At 39.5% G+C, this 21,310-nt stretch overlaps 1 protein-coding gene across 1 annotated transcript in view; it reads right to left on the minus strand.

Annotated features, from left to right (window-relative positions):
- TSG101 (tumor susceptibility 101) overlaps positions 1–20,791 on the minus strand; it is a 50,755-nt gene extending 29,964 nt beyond the window's left edge. Inside the window, exons 1-4 of the mRNA XM_060104272.1 lie at positions 20,631–20,791; positions 14,621–14,705; positions 12,041–12,106; positions 8,240–8,403 (exon numbers count right to left, since the gene is read on the minus strand). Coding sequence (XP_059960255.1) covers positions 8,240–8,403; positions 12,041–12,106; positions 14,621–14,705; positions 20,631–20,672 — 357 coding nt within the window. The 5' untranslated portion in view covers positions 20,673–20,791. The remainder of the gene's footprint in view (positions 1–8,239; positions 8,404–12,040; positions 12,107–14,620; positions 14,706–20,630) is intronic.
- Positions 20,792–21,310: the final 519 nt, after the last annotated feature.

Below are 21,310 nucleotides of genomic sequence, written 5' to 3' on the forward strand. Positions count from 1 at the left end.
GCTATTGAGAATCACACAACTTAATCTCTTGTTAATTATTTAGTCCAACAAAACTCCCTAACTAAATCATAAAATGATTTTAAAATCATGCACTTTAAAAATTGAGATAATTCACATACCATAAAATTTACCATCTAAAGGTGTATAGTTCAGGACTTCCCTGGTGGTGCAGTGGTTAAGAATCCGCCTGCCAATGTAGGGGACATGGGTTCCATCCCTGGTCCGGGAAGATCCCACATGCGACAGAGCAACTAAGTCTGTGCGCCACAACCGCTGAGCCTGCGCTCTAGAGCCTGAGAGCCACAACTGCTGAGCCCATGCACAACTGCTGAGCCCACGCACCACAACTGTGGAAGCCCACGCACCCTAGAGCCCATGTGCTGCAACAAGAGAAGCCACCACGATGAGAAGCCCGTGCCCCACAAAGAGTAGCCCCCACTCGCCACAGCTAGAGAAAGCCCGCGTGCAGCAACAAAGACCCAATGCAGCCAAGAATAAATAAATTTTTTAAAAAGTGTATAGTTCAGTGGTTTTTCTCCATCACCACTGTCTAATTCCAGAATATTGTTATCATCCTCAAAAGAAATCTATCCCTATTAGTGATCACTTCCAATTTCCCCCTCCCCTCAGCTCCTGGCAACCACAAATCTATTTTGTCATTGGATCTGCCTATTCTGGACATTTCATGTAAATGGAATCATACAATTCGTGTCTGGCTTTTTTCACCTAGCATAATATTTTCAAAGGTTAACCCATGTTTGTAGTATGAATCAGTACTCCATTTATACAGTCTTATAACCATAGTTTGGTCAAGACAAATTTTATTTTAATTTTTTACCATACCATTCCTTTCACATTAAAGTCTTTGAAGAAAGGAAAATTAATCGTTAATACCTACTTCCAGGCCTATTATAAAGCAACAGGTCATGAATATTTCAGAATGACAAATGACTAATTCAGAATGATACAGGATACAAAAAACATAGCAAGAATATTAGTTTATTTTAGCTCAAACACCTAAGGGTCAACTGAAACATATAATATCTTTATAAAACTGTTTTCCTATTGAAAACCCTGAAAACTTGAAGAGCAAAATTGCTTTCTTCTCTATCCCTTTTTGTTTGCTTTTCCAGCAAGCAATAAAAAGGTCAGATTTTCATTCTAAGCAGTATATGATACATGTTCAGGATTAGGATTAATAAGCAATTGAATTAGTAAGCTCAAGATAAATGAGAGCAGCCCTAGTTCACGTTCTGTGCCATGCTAGATTACTACAATAGCCTTCTGTGCAGCTTCTAGTTTTACTTACTGATTATGATTGAGAGAATTTTCTATAAAACTTCATGCTCCCCTCCCATTATACAGAGTTGTTGTTGCTGAGAATCAGTTGCTTAGGCGGAAACATTTTCCAGTCCTTCTTGCAACTAGCTTTTACCAATGGACCATAAGCAGAAGAGATTTAACTTTTAAGCCAAGGTGCACAAGAAGGAGGGCCACCAATCTCTTTGCTTGTCTTCCTTGATGCGGAGGACTCTGAAGCCCCGGGAGATGGTGGCACAACAAACTGGAAAGCGCCTGGTCCCTGAAGCTCAAGTGAGGGAAAGCTGCCTGCCAGTGAGGAAGACTCCCAGTGGACTAATGTGAGCAAGAAATTTCCAGTGTTACGTCTCTAGTATTTGGGGTTTTATGTTTTAAAGCAGCTAGTGATTTTCAGTCAGAAAGCTAATAAATGTATTTATCTAGTACACTTCAGACATTATACCTAATAATCATTGCATTTAATGCCTTACTTTTGTTCAGAAATCTAAAATGACTCCCAACTGCCTATTAAAGGATGAAGTCCTTAGCTAAAAATCAGGATCTTCCATGATACCTTGAATACTATACCAAAGTTAGCTACCATTATGTCTTTTTTGTTAGATTTGTGGAATATATCATACACACAGAAATGTATAAAACGTATGTAACTTTAAAGAGTAACAACAAAGAAAATATTTGTGTAGCTATCATCCAAGTTAAGAAATAGAAGATTGCCAGCAACTTACAAGTTCCTGACTGCATCCCCCTCTATCTATTCTATAGTTACCCACTTCTCTGACTTAGCAGATGATCATTCTTTTCTTTAAACTACTACCTTATAAACAATTTTCTAAACAGTATGTTTAATTTTTTCTGTTTCTGAATTAAATCAAACTGTGGATTCTATTGAGACTTATTTCAACAATGTTTGTAAGATACATTCCTGTTAAAGGGTGTAGTTATAAATTCATTTTAATGGCTGTATGGTGTTCCACTGAATGAATACACAACTTCTTTATTCACTCTCCTGTTGTTAACAGTCATATGGGTTGTATCCAGTCTTTGGTTATTTATGCTGCCATGAACATTCTTGCTCTGTTTCCTAGTATGTATGTGCAAGGGTTACTCTTTTTTTTTGGCTGCATTGGGTCTTCACTGCTGCGTGCGGCCTTTCTCTAGTTGCAGCAAGAGGGGGCTACTCTTCGTTGCAGTGCACAGGCTTCTTATCGCGGTGGCTTCTCTTGTTGCAGAGCACAGGCTCTAGGCGTGCGGGCTTCAGTAGTTGTGGCTCACGGGCTCTCGAACAGAGACTCAGCAGCTGTGGCCCACGGGCTTAGTTGCTCCGCGGCATGTGGGGTCTTCCTGGACCAGGGCTCGAACCCGTGTCCCCTGCATTGGCAGGTGGATTCCCAACCGCTGCACCACCAGGGAAGCCCACAAGGGTTGCTCTTGTGCAGCAGTTATGAACTGGGGGTGCTCTTTCTGTCTCCCAGTGGATACTTAGAAATGTCTAGAGACACTTTCAGTTGTCACAACTCTCATGCTACTGGCATCTTGTGGATAAAGGCCAGGGATCCTACATCCTATAATGAACAGAACAGCTCTCCCACAATAAAGAATTATCCGACGCACAATGCCAGTAGCACTGAGGTTGAGAAACCCTGCTCTAGCGTACATACCAAGGAGTGGAATTGCCAGGACATAGGGCATGGGCCCTTACAACTTTACTAGGTAATGCCCAACTAATTTCCAGAGTAGTTGTGTCAATTTTGCTCGCATCAGCAGTGTCTAAGAGTCCCCTTTGCTCCACATCCTCTCTAACCCTTAGCATTGTCAACTGGTAGTGCAAATTTAATGTGCATGTGATGGTATCTCGTTATGGTCTTAATTTATATTTCCCTCACTACAAGCAGGATTAAACATCTTTCCATATGTTTACTGGCCATTAGGATTTCTCTTTTGTGAAGTACTTGTTCAAGAGTTTCATCTATTTTTCTATTGGGCTTCTTTCTTTTAATGATTCCCAGAAGTTATTTTTATGTTCTGGACATTACCCTGTGGGTGTTAAGTACTACAAGTATATTCTTTCAGTTTGTGGTTAGTCTTTTCAGTTTTTAATGTGTCTTTCATGAACAGAAGTTCTTAATCTGCATAAGCTCAAGGTAAAATTTAGTTGTCTTTTCCTTTATAGTAAAAGTTTTCCATCTTGTTAAAAAAAAACCTCACCTATTACAAGATCATGAAAGGCAGTCTCCTATATTATGTTTTAAAAGTCTTATTTTTTTGCCTTTCACAATCTACCTGAAATGGATTTTTGTATATTATACAAATAGGAATCTCACTGTCCCAGCTCCATTACTGAAGTTAATCTTATCCCCACTTACCTACTATAACACCACTGTTATACATCAAGTGTTTATGTATAGGCATACCTTTTCTTACTGTGCTTAGCTTTATTGTCCTTTGCAGATACTGCAGTTTTTACAAATTGAAGGTTTGTGGCAACCCTGCGTTGTCACATGATGGTTAACATTTTTTAACAATAAAGTATTTTTTTAAATTTATTCTCTTGAAGTATAGTTGATTTACAATGTTAATTTCTGCTGTACAGCAAAGTGATTCAGTTATACATATATATATTCTTTTTCATATTCTATGATGCTTTATTATAGGATACAATAAAGTATTTTTAATTAAGGTATGAATACTGTTTGTTTAGACATAACACTATTGCACATTTAACAGACTACAGTATAGTGTAAACACAACTTTTACATGCATTGGGAAACCATGCAATTTGTGTGACTCATTTTATTGCAACATTTTGCTTTACTGCAGTAGTCTGGAATTGAGTCCACAGTATCTCCAAGGTATGCCTGTATAGTGTATCTTTTTTCTGGGTTATTTATTATGTTCCATCTATCATTTGAATATTTCTCTGACAATTCCATACCATCTTAATTACTAGTTTTCTAAAATGCATTTTGATACCTCTAGGGCAAGTCCGTTCCACCTTATTCTTCTTGGCTATTCTTAATATTTGCATTTCCATATAAACTTTGGATTCAGCTTATCAAGTTCACAAAATTAACAAATATGCAAAGAAACAAACACTTCTGTTAAGAAATAGATCAGGGCTTCCCTGGTGGCGCAGTGGTTGAGAATCTGCCTGCTAATGCAGGGGACACGGATTCGAGCCCTGGTCTGGGAGGATCCCACATGCCACGGAGCAACTAGGCCCGTGAGTCACAACTACTGAGCCTGCGCGTCTGGAGCCTGTGCTCCGAAACAAGAGAGGCCGCGATAGTGAGAGGCCCGCGCACTGCGATGAAGAGTGGCCCCCGCTTGCCACAACTAGAGAAAGCCCTCGCACAGAAATGAAGACCCAACACAGCAAAAATAAATAAATTAATAAACTCCTACCCCCAACATCTTCTTTAAAAAGAAAAAGAATAGATCAATTTGTAGAGAACCAACATATTTATAATACTGAGTCTTCCAATCCATGAACAAGGTTCTCTATTTTTGACTTAAGTCTCCTCTAATATCTTTCAATAAAATTTGGAATTTTCTCCATAATGGATTTGTACATCTTTTGTAAGGTTTATTCCTACGTCAACAGCATTAAAAATATAAAGTATTCATAAACCAGTTCATTAATTCTCTATTCTGCTGAGTCTAATCTGCTATTAAACCCATCTACTGAGTTTTTTTGTTTTGTTTTTTAAATTTATTTTATTTATTTATTTTGGCTGCGTTGGGTCTTCGTTGCTGCGCACGGGCTTTCTCTAGCTGCGGAGAGTGGGGGCTACTCTTCGTTGCGGTGCGCGGGCTTTTCATTGCAGTGGCTTCTCTTGTTGCGGAGCACGGGTTCTAGGTGCGTGGGCTTCAGTAGTTGCAGCACGTGGGCTCAATAGTTGTGGATCGCAGGCTCTAGAGCGCAGGCTCAGTAGTTGTGGCACACGGGCTTAGATGCTCCATGGCATGTTGGATCTTCCCAGACCAGGGCTCGAACCCGTGTCTCCTGCATTGGCAGGCAGATTCTTAACCACTGCGCCACCAGGGAAGTCCCTCTATTGGGTTTTTAATTTCTGTTATTCTATTTTTCAGTTCTAAGATTTCTATTTGGTTCATTTTAAATATAATTAAGTCTCCGTATTGAACATACTAATCACAATCATTTTCAAGTCTGTGTCTGATAACTGGGTTACCTGGAGGTTGGTATCCTGTTTCTACTGTCTTTTTTCCCCCTTTGTCCTATCTCTCGATGTACTTGATAATTTTAAATTGTACACCAGACACTTCGTGAAAAATTAGGCTCTATATATTATCTCCTTCCAGCAACAGTTCACTCTATCCTATGGCCGGCAGATACCGTGAGAATTATAATCAGGCACTGAACTGATTCAAGGGTGGAGTTTTATAGGCCTCATTCTGCCTGAGTTCCCACTCATGGGGTGTATTCCTCCAGTGGTGCCAACTGAGAGCCTAGGATGTTTACTCATACCCCTCCTCCTTGTGAGTGGTTCCAAACTCATACTGCCTCCTCAACCTAAGACTGCTGAGAACTTGGCTATGAATTTCAGAGGTTTTCTGCTTAGCTTTTTAGCATCTTGTCTTTGAAATTTAGGAATTCAGCATATCCCTTGAGGGGGAAACTCAAATTATCTGGCTCACTTCTTTGTAGCTTCCTTTTCTCCCAAATCTTGGCTCCTAAGATACTGGCTGCCTGGCAGACAGAACAGCAACTGTTGTCTTTTCAGCCCTGTGAGACTGTTAGAAACTGTGCAGTCTTCTTTGCCTCTAGCTAATGCCCTCTGCCCAGATTCTCAGCCTCTCACTCTGTACCAAGAATCAGGAAATACTCTTAGGGAAAACTGGCAGAATGTTGACTCATCTCTTTGCAGCAAGGATCTTGGCCCTTCAAGTCCTAATTGCCTCAACAGTTCTCCAAAGCCTTCCGCAGATGTTGTTTGTACTTTGGCTTTTCTAGCATTTTTTTGGATAGAAACTGCCAGAGCTATACCATCAGAGGCAGAAACAGAAGTTTCTTACTAGTATTACTTCTTGATAGGAACACTTTGAGTAATGAGATTTGAACAGTTTCACAAATATATGCCACCAGTATACTATTGGGTTGGCCAAAAAGTGTCTTCTGTTTTTAAGTAAAAATAAAAGACACATTTTTCATTTTCACCAAGAACTTTGTTGAACAAAGTATTCACCGTTTTGTTCCACTACCTTCTGCCATTTTTCAGGCAACTTCATTTCCCCCAAATTTTTATCTTTTTGAGCAAAGAACTGTTCCCGGTGCCTTTTACAGTCTTCCAGGGATTTTTTTCCATTAAGAGAATTTTGGAAAGACCAAAATAAATGGAAATCTGAAGGTGCAATGTCTGGTAAATATGGCAGATGAATCAGAACTTCCCAGCCAAGCTGTAACGGTTTTTGCCTGGTCTTCAAAAAACACGCTATCTTGCGTTATCCTGATGGAAGATTATGCGTTTCCTGTTGACTAATTCTGGACGCTTTTTGTTGAGTGCTACTTTCAGTTGGACTAACTAGGAGCAGTACTTGTTGGAATGAATCGTTTGGTTTTCCAGAAGGAACTCATAATAGAGGATTCCCTTCCAATCCTACCATATACACAACATCACCTTCTTTGGATGAAGACCGGCCTTTGGTGTGGTTGGTGGTGGTTCATTTCGCTTGCCTACGATCTCTTCCGTTCCACATTACTGTACAGTATCCGCTTTTCACCTCCCATCACAATTTATTTAAAAAACGGAAAGTTTTCATTACGTTTAAGTAGAGAATCGCATGCGGAAATATGGTCAGGAAGTTTTTTTTTGCTTAACTTACGTGGAACCCAAACATCAAAGCGATTCACATAACCAAGCTGGTGCAAATGATTTTCAATGCTTGATTTGGATATTTTGAGTATGTTAGCTATCTCCCACGTCGTATAATGTTGACTGCTCTCAATTAACGTCTTGATTTGACTGCTATCAACTTCAACTGGTCTACCCGACATGCAGCATCATCCAGCGAGAAATCTACAGCATGAAACTTCGCAAACCACTTTTGACACATCCGATCATCGCAGCACCTTCTCCATACACTGCACAAATCTTTTTGTGCATTTCAGTTGCATTTTTACCTTTCAGGAAATAATAAAGCATAATATGCCAAAAATGTTGTTTTTCTTCTATCTTCAATATTAAAATGAATGGCTACACAAAAATTCACCAATTTTGATGTCTTTTTTTAAATGCACGTTGATAGCACAGCTATCACATACGATCTAACAAAACTGTTTTGAATGAAGTTAAAGACAACTAAGTGCTACTAAAGCCATCTTACGGAAAAAAACAACTGAACCTTTTGGCCAACCCAATATATATATTTTTTCAAATAAAAAAATAAATGTATCTATCTATCTATCTATCTATTTATGGCTACATTGGTTCTTCGCTGTGGCACGGGGGCTTTCACTAGTTGTGGCAAGCAGGGGCTACTCTTCATTGCGGTGCATGGGCTTCTCATTGCAGTGGCTTCTCGTTGCAGAGCACAGGCTCTACAAGCACGGGCTTCAGTAGTTGTGGCATGTGGGCTCAGTAATTGTGGCTTATGGGCTCTAGAATGCAGGCTCAGTAGTTGTGGCGTGTGGGCTTAGTTGGGCCGCGGCATGTGGGATCTTCCCTGACCAGGGCTTGAACCCACGTCCCCTGCATTGGCAGGATTCTTAACCACTGCACCACCAGGGAAGTCCAGATATATTTCTTTTAAAGAGCCTTTCTGAATTACCCAGCTCAGTGATTAGTGATCTTATGTGAATTTATTCTCCTTTAATCCTCCTTGAGAGTTGACAGAAAGTAAGTGCTAGTGAACAAAATATATAAAATACAACGAATTCGCAGAACACTCTGTTAATACTTACGTGTTTCCATTCATGTAGATAAGGAAGATATATCTTCCCGTTAGCATCCACATGCTTTCCTGTTTTAATAGTCATTGAACTAGTAGGCTTAACAAAACAGATAGGGGGATTATATGGGTATGTGTCCAGCAGCCACAGGCATATTGGAATATTATATGTAGTACCTAAGAGAGAAAGAGAAACTTCAGTTACTCTACTTTTATTATTTTTCAATAATGGCTTAGTAGGTAAGCAACAAAGAGCTACAACTAGGCAACACTTTTTTAAAAAATCACAACAAATATTTTATGTTTCAAAGTTCTGTTTAACATCAGTTTCTCAAATTTTCAGTTTGTAAAATACATCAGCAGGATTAAGGAGCTAATTAATCACTACTCTGCCAGTGTAGTAAGTGTACTTACTGCCGTAAAAAGTTATTCACAAATTATCTTTTGGTTCAAACCATTCTTTGTTATTTGACTCTTGTCATTTCAGTTAATAAAGTTCACTGGTAAAGGATATAGAAGGAAGACCATAGATAATGGTGTCCTTTCGGAAAGTGATATGCTAAACTTGAAATTCCCTTGCCAAAAGTCACACTGTAAAACCTAATCCAAGTGTCAAACAGATGCATGAATATGGCATTTTCAGTGGTAGTTTCACAATCAATGATGTCATCCCCTTTATTTTGCTTTATGTAATAGAATCTCTCAGTTGAGAAATTTGACTATATATAGTCAAAATGAACAGTGTTTCAAAGGATCTGATAGTTAATATACTGAACATAAATCAAAGACTTTTCTTCCTAAGGTTAAAGCCCAGTGTCCCCAGCAACCATTTGAATCACCTAACATAATTCAGATACATTTCCCCCACTCAGAAACAGTTTTACTTCATAAAAGTATATACACATAAAATTCACTTAAAGAAATCAGACAGTTATGGGACTTCAGATTTATTTTTTACCCAAAGTACTTCTAGAATGAAAAAAAAGACTCCAATAAAATATATCCTAATACACAAAACAACTTTACTTCCACCATCTAGAATTCTTTGCTTTGTGAAAATGACAGATTCTCTAGAATTACTTAGGCTTAGGAACTGTGCCGTACAAAAATATGGTGAAGGAACAAAGGTTTAGTTTAAATAAAATTTACATATATGTATGCGTGTGTGTGTGTGTGTGTTTGTGTGTGTATGAAAAAGAGAACCCTTGTGCACTGCTGGTGGGAATATAAATTGGTGCAGCCACTATGGAAAACAGTATGGAGATTACTTAAAAATTAAAAATAGAACTACCATATGATCCAGCAATTCTACTTCTGGTTATTTATCTGAAGAAAATGAAAACACTAATTTGAAAAGATATATGCACTCCTGTGTTCACTGCAACATTATTTACAATAGCCAAGATATGGAAGCAACCTAAGTACCCACTGATAGATGAATGGATAAAGAAGATGTGGTATACATATACATAATGGAATATTACTGAGCCATAGAAAAGAATGAAGTCTTGCCATTTGTGATAACATGGATAGACCTAGAGGGTATTATGCTAAGTGAAATAAGTCAGACAGAGAAAGACGAATACTGTATGATTTCACTTATATGTGGAATCTAAAAAACAAAACAAATGAACAAACAAAACTAAACAGAAACAGGCTCATAGATACAAAGAAGAGGTGGTTGCCAGAGGGGAAGAAGGTGGGAGGAGAGAAACAGGTGAGGAAGATTAAGAGCTACAAACTTCCAGCTGCAAAATAAATGAATCACAGTATGATAATGTACAGTGTGGGGGAATACTGTCAATAATTATGTAATGTTTTGTATGGTGACAGATGGTAACTAGACTTATCATGTTGATCATTTTGAAAGGTACAGAAATATCAAATCACTATGTTGTATAACAGAAACTAACACAGTGTTATAGGTCAATTATACTTCAAACACATACAGATAAACAAACAAACAGAAAAAGAGATCAAATTTGTGGTCATCAGAGGTGAGGGCTGGGGGGAAGGGAGAATTGTAGGACGGTAGACATAAAGTACAAACTTCCAGTTATAAAAAAGTAGGGGGCTTCCCTGGTGGTGCAGTGATTAAGAATCCGCCTGCCAATGCAGGGGACACAGGTTCGTACCCTGGTCCGGGAAGATCCCACATGCCACGGAGCAACTAAGCCCATGTGCCACAACTACTGAGCCCAGGTGCCACAACTACTGAAGTCTGTGCGCCTAGAGCCCGTGCGCCACTACAAGAGAAACCACTGCAATGAGAAGCCCACGCACCGCAACGAAGAGTAGCCCCTGCTCGCCACAACTAGAGAAAGCCCGTGAGCAGCAACGAAGACCCAACGCAGCCAAAAAAAAAAGTAAGTACTGGGAATGTAGTGTACAGCATGATAAATGTCATCAACACTGCTGTATGTTATATATGAAAGTTGTTAAGAGAGTAAACATCGCAACTTGATGAAAACTTAAGAATTTCATCACAAGGGAAAAATTTTTTTTGTTTCTCTAATTTTGTACCTATATGACAGATGTTCACTAAACTTACTGAGGTAATCATTTCTTGATGTATGAAGTCAATCATTATGCTGTATATCTTAAACTTATATAGTGCTATATGTCAATTACATCTCAATAAAACCGGAAGAAAAAAATAATAAATGTCCTTAATTATGTCTGATAGTCTTCTGCCTCCTTCTCTCCCCCACGTACGTTTTTCCCTCACCAGAGCTTACTTCCTGGGGTAAAGGCAAAGTCAGTAATCCTGAAGTTCACTCGTATTTGCTCTATAAAATGCTGATGCTGAAGTGTTTTTTCCCTCTGCCTGGGATGTCCATTCTGTTATGAATGGTTCACTCAACCTTTAACACCAAATTGAACGTCATTTCTTTGATGACCTTCCCACGTGTTCTTGTTCTCCTCTATAATCTCACAGCACCTTTATATTTCATTATTCTAAAACAGGTATAGAATAGTGTAAATATCTATTTATTCCCTGTTTCCCCTATTTGTGTATGTTCTTCCAGAGAAGGTACATCCTTTATTCACCTTTGTATCTCTAGCCCTTTTCCCCCACGCATAGCAGGTACTATATAAAATCAATGGGTAGGTTACTGAGACACAGGTCTTAGCTAGTCACAAGGAGTATCTAACAAACAGAGCTGTCCACAGCTGCTCATGAAGCTGAATGCTCCATTATCATTGTAAGTATTCCAGCAGAGGGTGGCTGACTAACAGAGATGTAATTATCCATCATCAGCATTGCAACCATAAATGATAGCTGCTTTTGATATACCAGCCTCTGTGCTAAGTCCTTTACATACATTATTACAAATGAATTCTTCTTTGAGTTAGGTACTATTATCCAAATGTTACAGATGCCCATTGTCACAAAACTAATAGATTACAGAGGGAGAACTAAAACCCTACTCTGCCCTGACTGTAAAGCCTCTATCTTAGTCACTATACTATACAGCTTCCCATTGTCAGATAAGTTTGAGTAGGGTGGGAGCTGAACTAGGAGGCAGCTAAGATCCCTTTCTAGTTCTAAGGTTCTCTGATTCTATGAAACAAACTCTTCCAGTGCACTGAGGCACTTATTTGTTGATATATCTTGGTAAGGAAGTAGGGGAAAAAAGTTGAAAATATGAGGTGCTGCTGCCAAATGAAGTTCAATTAGAATAGGAGGTGAAGTTTCTATATTATCATGAAAGTCACAAAAAAGCAAGCTTAATTACCTACAATTCTCTGGCAACTAAATGTGAATTAAAATGCATCTATGTTGGAAACATGAATCACATAAGACATTTACCTCTATAAGGCACAGGAATCGTTCCAGTGAGGTTCATTAGTTCCCTGGAACTGCCATCATTAAAAACTGAAAGGTAAGAATAATGAGTTAATCAACAAGCATTCTCACAGATACTCCCAAATAAGTTATTCTTATGTTTCAGAAACAACAGTTAAAACACATTATTACCCTTGAAAGGGACTAACTTGTTAATGTTCATACATTTTGTCCAATAATAAAGTATCCTTTGTTGATTCACTTAATGGGATCAGCTTTTGAATGAGTAAAGATGCTATGAATTACTTGGAAAAATAAATGTTAATGCTACAGTCCCAATAAATATGAGCTCTGGATCCCCAACCAACATGATTATAAAATTACTTAAAAATCACTACTAACTGACACCATATTAAATATTAACCTAATATTTTCAGATGTTTATTACCACTCACTGTCATTCTCAATCCCAATGTAGTATCCCACAGTATGAAAAAGGAAAAAAGTTTTCACAGTCAAATACGGACGTCTTCTTTTTTTTTTTTTTTTTTTTTTTTTTGCTGTACGCGGGCCTCTCACTGCCGTGGCCTCTCCCGTTGCGGAGCACAGGCTCCGGACACACAGGCTCCGCGGCCATGGCTCGCGGGCCCAGCCGCTCTGCGGCATGTGGGATCTTCCCAGACCGGGGCACGAACCCGCGTCCCCTGCATCGGCAGGCGGACTCTCAACCACTGCGCCACCAGGGAAGCCCGGACGTCTTCTTTTAATACAAATATTTCTCACATCGCACAAGTTTTCCTACCTGTAATTGACTGAATAACTAGGGCACATACTTTGTGTTACAAGGACTGCTATTATCTGTAATAATGATTTGGAATTAACACTGTATTACATAGAGGAAAGGCTGTAATGTGAAGTACAAGAACACAGAACTGTACTGTTGACCTCAGTTCTTTTACCTACTATTGACAATTATAAACTGTGCTGTAATTTATTCTGATTTTGTATTTTAAAAAGACCACTGTATTTAATTTTAGGGTTATATTTACTCTAAAAGCATGTTGATGACAATGGTTTAGACTTGGTCCAGCCTGTGTGGCTGTATATATAATATTTGTTCAATGATGTTGGAGTCTTTGTCAGTTTTTTGTTGTTGTTGTTGTTGTTGTTGTTGTTGTTGTTGTTTTTTGCGGTACGCGGGCCTCTCACTGCTGTGGCCTCTCCCGTTGCGGAGCACAGGCTCCGGGCGCGCAGGCTCAGCGGCCATGGCTCACAGGCCCAGCTGCTCCGCGGCATGTGGGATCCTCCCGGACCAGGGCACGAACCCGTGTCCCCTGCAACAGCAGGCGGACTCTCAACCACTGCGCCACCAGGGAAGCCCCCTCTTTGTCAGTTTTGATCAACATTTATTCTTTTAGTATTCAGTAAAAGCTGTACACTTACCATAAAGTTCTAGTCTTTGTCACTTTATTCCCCCACTGAAGCCATTTTAAAATTAACTCTAATTTTGGTAATATGAGTTTTTTTGCAGATGTAAATACCATAGTACAGTATGTGGACAGGAAGGAGAATTATGCCCTAGTTTGGGAGAGGACTTCCGGTTCATGACTTTGTTGTTCAGGAAATTCAGGATTGATTCCCCCTCTGCTGCCTCTCACCAGGCTCCTGTTTACAAAGCCCTGGAGACTAGTGGGGTTTAGAGTGAGAGCCTCAGCTACAAAATTCAGCTCTCTGCCCTCATTGCCAAGGGCCTCACAATGGGCAGGAGGCAGCATGGGTTTCCCTTGGCCCTGGCACATTTGGTGTTTTACCAGGAGACGGGGTTGGAGAGATTATGTTAGGATTGGTAGGGCCGAAAAGACTGTTTAAAAACAAACAAACAAAAAAAAACCCTCTAAATATTGTCATTTCTTACTTAAATCACAACTTTATTTCATCTCAATAGAAGGTGGACACAAATTGTCACCGACGTACTCTACAGAATTAAGGACAATAGTTTTTAAGTGTTTTCTTCATCTATAAAATGAAAAGGATAGTCCAGAATATAGTTTTACAAAATGTGTTCTCAAGAATATAAAGAGATGCTCTAGAGAGAAAAAAGGTTCACTAGTTAATTAACTTTAGAATATACTGAACGATGTATTATCTTCTCTCCCCCCTTGGTGAGGCATAATGACACATTAGCATATTAAAGGCTCTGAGAAATCTTGTTGCAAAGAAACCCATTTAACTTTGTTTAATCTATAAGTGCTCAAACGTAACCTCAGAATCCCCTCTACCCACGCCCCCAAAGCAACATTCTTCACAACTATGTATACTATTTTGGGAAATGATGGGCTGAACTATTTTTAACATCACCTCTAGTTCTAAATTTGCATTAGTTCTATGTTAGAGTAGTATATTAAAACTTAAAATAACGAAACAAATGTAAGATGTTATTATTAGATCTTGTAATTTCCTATCTCTCACAGCTTTTTTTAGGTGAAGGTTAGTCCTACAATGAAAAAACCAACAAACTTAAAGGGAAAATGGGAAACCTACAATTATTAACAAAAAGAGTAAACTCAAAGTATAGTACTTGATATTTTTATTATATAAACTCACCATATGAATCCAATACAGGTTTGAGATCTTTGTATAAAGTAATAACACTGACAGTTTCACGTACAGTTAGGTCTCTGTATTTGTACTGAAAAGGAAAATTACAAATGAATTTAGTTTAAAACCAATGCACATATTTTACTGCTAGGTTAATTTTCTTAAAATCTTATTAATAGCACTCTTCTTAAAAGTATAATGGTTCTGAGTGATCATTAACATTAATTAAATAAAGACTGAAAGAACCTCAGTAGCTTTTTCTCCTGCCACCTATTCAAACTTTTACCTCCATTTTAGCTCTTTTTCCAACTTAAAAGGCCCTCCGTCAAATCAAATCTTAATCATTCTCAAAGACCTAGTTTGCATCACTTTCCTTCTCAATGAATCCTTTTCCAGACTTCCCTTTAGCCCAAAATGGTCTCTCCCTCTCCAGCATTCATCGTCAATACTATTTTGCAATTTACCATGTGCTGTATTGTATTCTCATACCCCTGCCTTGTACCACTCCAGTCCAGGAAAACTAGGAACCTTGTTTACACACTCTTAGCCGATTAGGAAATCAGGAGATGGGGATCCCCATCTGTTCACAACACACTGAAGCTCACCAGCTGACAAGCTCCATTCATGCACAAAGCTTTCAATCAGCTTTTAGTGCTTCTCTCTTAAAAAGGAACAGTCAGCTATTCCAAAAAGAAAGACTCCAAGAAACATGTCACAGACAGAAACGGAAAGAAGGAACTAAGAATAAAAATAATGCAAGGAGCAGAAGAAAACTTCAAAAAGAATTAGCACTAAAAATTTCAAAGAAAGAAGAAATGATATTGTATCCATAAAACAAGAACACTCAGAAAAGAAAGGACTCTTGGACGTAAAGAAAAGTGAGAGTAGAAAAAAAACATCCAATAGAAGGATTAGAATATAAAGTCAAAGAAATCTCAGAGACCAGCACAAAAGACAGTGATAGACAATAAGGGAGAAAATACAAGAAAAATTAGGAAATAAATCCAGGTCTACTCAAAGGCATCTCTTCAGCAGTTCTTGACCTCTTTTGTCCTGAAGCACCAATTTTTCCATGCTATGGGATCAGTACTATTACCACACACATATTCTTCTTTCTCCTGTCTTATTCACACAATAACATTCCTTACCTCCCTTCCCCCTCCACCTACAACCAAACTTCTCTCAGTTCCCCTTTACAGGAAAAACTCCTGCAAGGAGCTTCCTACTTTTGCTGTCCGTAATTGCTCTCTTCCTACTCTCTCCTCTTAAAGCTTTTTATTATGGAACATTTCAAAGGTATCCAAAAGTAGAACAGTATAATAAATCCCCTGCTTCAGCACTACACCCAGCTTCAACAATCAACTCATAGCCAATCTTATTTAATCTATAATCTCATTCACCTTTCCCTCCTCCTGTATTATTCTGAAGCAAATGGTAACATCATATCCTATTACCCATAAATATTTTAGTACGTATCTTTAAAAGATAAGAACTTAAAAAGAAGCCCACAGTACTACTATCATACTAAAATAATCACTATTTCCTTATATCATAAAATATGCAGTCTCATGTCTTTTTTGGGGGGGAGGGTTTGTTTGAATGGAGATCCAAATAAAGACCACATATTTCAATCTGTTAAAATGTTCTTTAGGCCTCTTTTAATCTACAGATTCTCTCCCACCCCTCTTTTTTGATAATAGCTTTACTGAGATATAATTCACATACCATATAATTCACATATTTAAAGTGACTTACGTAAGGCTCAGTGGCTGTTAGTACATTCAGAGTTGTACAACCGCCACCACAATCAATTTTAGAACATCTTCATCACCCCCAAAAGAAATGCATACCCTGTAGCAATCACCCACTCACTCCACCAGCAACATCCCCTTTCACCCTAGACAACTGCTAATCTACTTTGTTTCTATCAATTTGCCTATTCTGGACATTTCATATAAATGGAATTATATAGTCTGTGGTCATTTATGACTACCTTCTTTCACTTAGCACGTTTTCAAGGTACATTCATGTTGCTGAATAATATTCCATTATATGGATATAACACATTTTATTTAACTACTCATCAGTGGGCTCATTTCTATTTTAACCCCTTGAAACTTACCTGTTGAAGAAATCGGTTCATTTGTCCTATAGAAGCTCCCACAGTTTGGATTCTGCTAACTGCGTCCCCTTGGTGTAGTTTAATATATATGTTCCTATTCCCTTTGTATTTCTTGTGAATTAGTAGTTGGATCTGGAAGTTATGATCTTTTTCATGATTTTTTTCTAAATTTTACTTTTTTTTTCCTCCACTATCTTCCCCTCTCTCTGGCAAGATCATTTCACAGATGATGGTGTTTTTCCATCAAGTAGCATAAGACATCTAGGTATCTCTCCGTGATGTTAACCACTGATGCTCAAAGACTAGACCCATTCTCTTCAAACCCACTCCAATCAGCGTTTTCCACTTTCACTGAAATTGCTCATTAACGTCACCAGTAACTGCCACACATGGCCATATGCAATGGCCAATCCTCAGTCTTCATCTTACTTAACCTATCACAGCAGCATTTGACCAAGTCAATTCCTTCCTCTTAACACGTTCTTCACTTGATTTGCAGGACACGACTGCTTCTTTTTCTCCTCTCTGTGGCTACCCCTTCTCAGTGTCTTTGCTGGTTCTTTCTCTTCTCCTAACCTCTTATCTTAATAATATTGAGCCCCAGGGCTCAGTCCTTGATCCTCTTCTTTATCTCAACTCACTCCTTTGGTGATCTCCATGCATGGCTTAAAATAACATTTATACACTGATAACTCCCAAATTTAAAAATTCCAGTCTGAACCTCTTTCCTGAACTCCAGACATGTATATCCAATTACCAATTTGATATCTCCACTTGGATATCTAATGAATGTCAAATTTAACATGATCAAAATTGAACTCCTTATCTTCCCCCCAAAATCTATGCCTCTTACAGTCTTCCATGTCTGTATCCTTCTAGTTGCTCAGGACAACAGCTTTGACATTATCCTGGATGCTTCTCTTTCCTACACATCCACAGTGAATCTGTCAGAAAACCCTGTTAGCTCTACCTTCAAAAATATCCAGAACCTGATCACTCCTCACTACCTTCATAGCTACACTTAGGTTACTACAACTGCCTCCTTAGAGTTGTCTCTGCTTCCACTCGACTGAACCTCCTACAGTCTAGTCTCAGCACAGCAGCTAGAGCTATACTGTTAACAGATCAGGGGTTTCCCACCATACTCCAAGTACAAGCCAAAGTGCTTACAGTGGCCTGCAAGACCCTCCAAAATCTACCACCCCTTTATTCAGCACTGCTTCCCCTTGCTCACTCCAGTCCAGCCCCCTTAGCTCCCTTTGCTGTTCCTCTATCATGCATGACAAGCTTCTGTCTCAGGGCCCTTGTGCTTGTTTTTCCTTCTTCCTGGAATGTTCTTACTCCAGATTGTTCCAGTTTGCTTCCTCACCTCTTTCAGGTCTTGCTCAAATAGACCTCAGGAAGGTCTTCCTTTACTATTCTATAAAATTGCAACCTATCCTATTCTCACGTTTGAGCACTCTATTACCCTTTCCTGCTTTACTTTTCTCCAAAGTACTTAACACCTTCTAACATGCTACTTAATGTACTTACTGAGCTGTTTGTTGCCTTCTAATAGAATTTAAATTCCACACTGTCTGTTCACTGTTGTATCCCTAGAATCTACAACAGTGTGAAGTGCATTACAATCTTTAATGTGCCAGCTCTCTCCTACCTAGTTAGTAGTGACTCCACCTCTAGGAATGTTGTAGATATAGCATGTAAGAATACAGGTAGTTGTCTGTATGAAAAATATAAAAGTTATTTGTGTAAAGCAAGATGGACCAATAGCATAAATATACCTCTCTTACTGCAAAAACAATGACAGAGAGGGTGTTAAACTAAAAGCTGTATTTAAGCTGGGAGCTAAAATAAATGCTCAAAGGAAAAATATACCTGTAGTAATATATCAAAAGATAATATACTGTTCTATGTCAATTATACCTCAAAAAAGACATAAGTCAAAGCAGGTGGCCCAAAGTAACATGTTGGGTGATGAAGTCCCAGAATCAGATAAAGAGTAAAGGACCATCACCCTAGCAATGTGTCCAAGGTCCTGGCTACCAATGCCTACACTGGACCACATCCAACTGAAAGGATAACACCTGAAGCTAGCCCTCCACCAGGAGGAAGAAATTCCACAAATTGTTTCTATTATCCTACTTACTATTCCTACCTATCTATCTCTTCACAGGCTGGAGAGAAAACATGCCGATACTCAGAACTGACATCACCACTTGTAAGAGACTTGGTTTTTCAGAAACCGAGCCAAGAACCAAAAGAAAGACAGAATGCCCTCTCCCACCTCTTCCCTATGTCCTTTTTTGTTCTTAGGATATGAAGAGGGTGGAGGGAAAAGACAGGTGGAGGTATAAAATATCTTCTAAAGATGTCCTGCCTCTGTCTTTGAAGGCAGGTTCCTCTACAGAAAGTTTAGGAAAACTAATTATGGTTTTAAAAATTCAAAACCAATATTTGAATATTCCTGTCCTTGTATGTAAATACCTTCATACATATAAATTAAGGAATAAACTTTAAAGGCAATGTTATCAACTTTAAAGATAAAAAAATGGTACGGAACAGATACTCTTCAGTTACATAGTATATAAAACAATGTACTTTAAAAAAAAAAGCAATATATAAATGTTACAACATAGACCTCTGCCACAATCTTCTAGGGCTCCCTAAAACTTCCTCTACAGTTAAGGATAATTACTTTATCGAAAGAAAATCAAATCAACTATACCTCAATTTTTTTTTAAAAGAAAGAAAATCAGAAGCCTAGAAGATATGATTAGAGCAATCAAGAGAAGCTTTATTTAAAAAACCATCACTCTCTATTTAGAGATTATTTGCTCTTCAATCAAAGACTATGGGGATGATTTTACCGGGGGAAAAAGTATATTTTTCAAAGGAATAAGTTCATACATAATAGTGTACTTTAATACTATTGAAGACTGTTTAAACTTCTTTGCTTCCTACCATTCTTGTTTTGACAAAAGTATCTAAAGCTAATCGTTTAACTGGAGAAGATTCTACACTCAACCATTTCACATACATCTTATTCCAATTAGCTTTGGTAAACTGAAAAAAAACAAAAACAAAAAAACCACCCAGTTCACTCTGGTATCAGGTGCTACATTTTAAGTAGTTGTCAAAATAACCCACGGCTTTAAATACAAAATGCCTACCTACTTTTATAAAAATGAAAAAATACACCGGTCTTGAACGGTGAAGATTAAAAATTTCAAAGCAAATAATTCCGCGTTATAAGTAGCATACAATTAAAGGTAGTCACTCTTAGCAAATCAAAGTCCCTGGAATGGTAATGGAATTCTATTTATTTCACCCGATGTAGTGAGGTACCGGTATTCTGGCTTCTCAGGACGTTTTTACCTATAACTGAGCCAATTCAACCAAAAGTTATGATCTCCCACGGGTCGGCTATTGAGCTGCGTGAAGAATACAAACTGAAAAGGACACAATCTCCGGGGGCCGGGAGGGAAGGGCGAAGACGCACGAAGCCTACACTGGGACACAAGTGGAGGAGTGCCCACGACCGAGTTTTAAGTACAACCCTCTCTTTGTGTTGATAAAAACTAAGACGAAAACTATACTGCCCCAAAGACTGCTCCAAACTCTCTCCCTGAAGAGAGGAGGGCGGGCGGCAGGTGGCAGGCGGCAGGCAGCCTCGGCTCCGCGCCTTTGTTGACCGTCGCCGCCCCCCGCCGGCCCCGGCCCAGGATTCCGGCACCGGGCGACAGGCATCCCGGGGCTGGGGCGGCGGAGGCGGCCGGGCACTGCCCGGGGCTTCGGGCCCGCCCGGGGGTGCTCGCTGGGCTGGTCGGGAAGGCCCGGGCGGCGCGGAAGAGAGCGGTGGGTGCGCGCCGAGAGGCAAGCGCGCCGCGGCCTCACCTTGGACACCATTTTCTTGAGCTGGCTCTCCGACCCCGCCATGGCGGCCGCCTCGCGACTCCCGTCCCCACAGGCAGAGGGTCAGCCGCTCCAGGGCTGCCCCAGGCTGCCCCACACAGTCGCACACAGCGGAGCCAACCCCCCACCCCCCAGCCTCTACCAACAGGAAGTCGGCCACCACGCCAGCGCTTCCGGTTCCCTTACGTCACTTCCGAGGTCGGTGACCAAGGGTGGGTGTGGAAAGAGCTCGGCAAGCTGAGCAGTTTTGTGGAATTTTGTGCTCTTCTCTTCAAATGGCCAATGTTTTTACACTAGTTCATTATGGTGTGAATCTTTCCAAGAGTGCACTCTTGTTCCGAGGGTGGAAACTCTGAGCCGGGATAAGATTGGCAGGTCTTTGACAGTTGCCCTTAGACTAAGAGCGCAGGTGCAGGGAGGGGAAGAAGTACGAAGATCTTGCCAGTGAGCTTAAACGACTGATTCATCAAGTGGGAAGGCACTGGACTGGAATCAGAAAACTGTTCTGCCACTGACTTGCCCTTCTGATAATAGCAGGCAAATGCACTGCTAGTTCGGGCTTCAGTTTTTTCCAACTCTAGGATGAAAGGCTTGCAAAAGGCGATGCCCAGGGTCTCTGATTATCAGGTTTTCATTTTTAAGGTGAAAAGTTCATCATACTA

Source organism: Mesoplodon densirostris, chromosome 7 (assembly GCF_025265405.1).
Source record: "Mesoplodon densirostris isolate mMesDen1 chromosome 7, mMesDen1 primary haplotype, whole genome shotgun sequence".
NCBI lineage: Eukaryota > Metazoa > Chordata > Mammalia > Artiodactyla > Ziphiidae > Mesoplodon > Mesoplodon densirostris.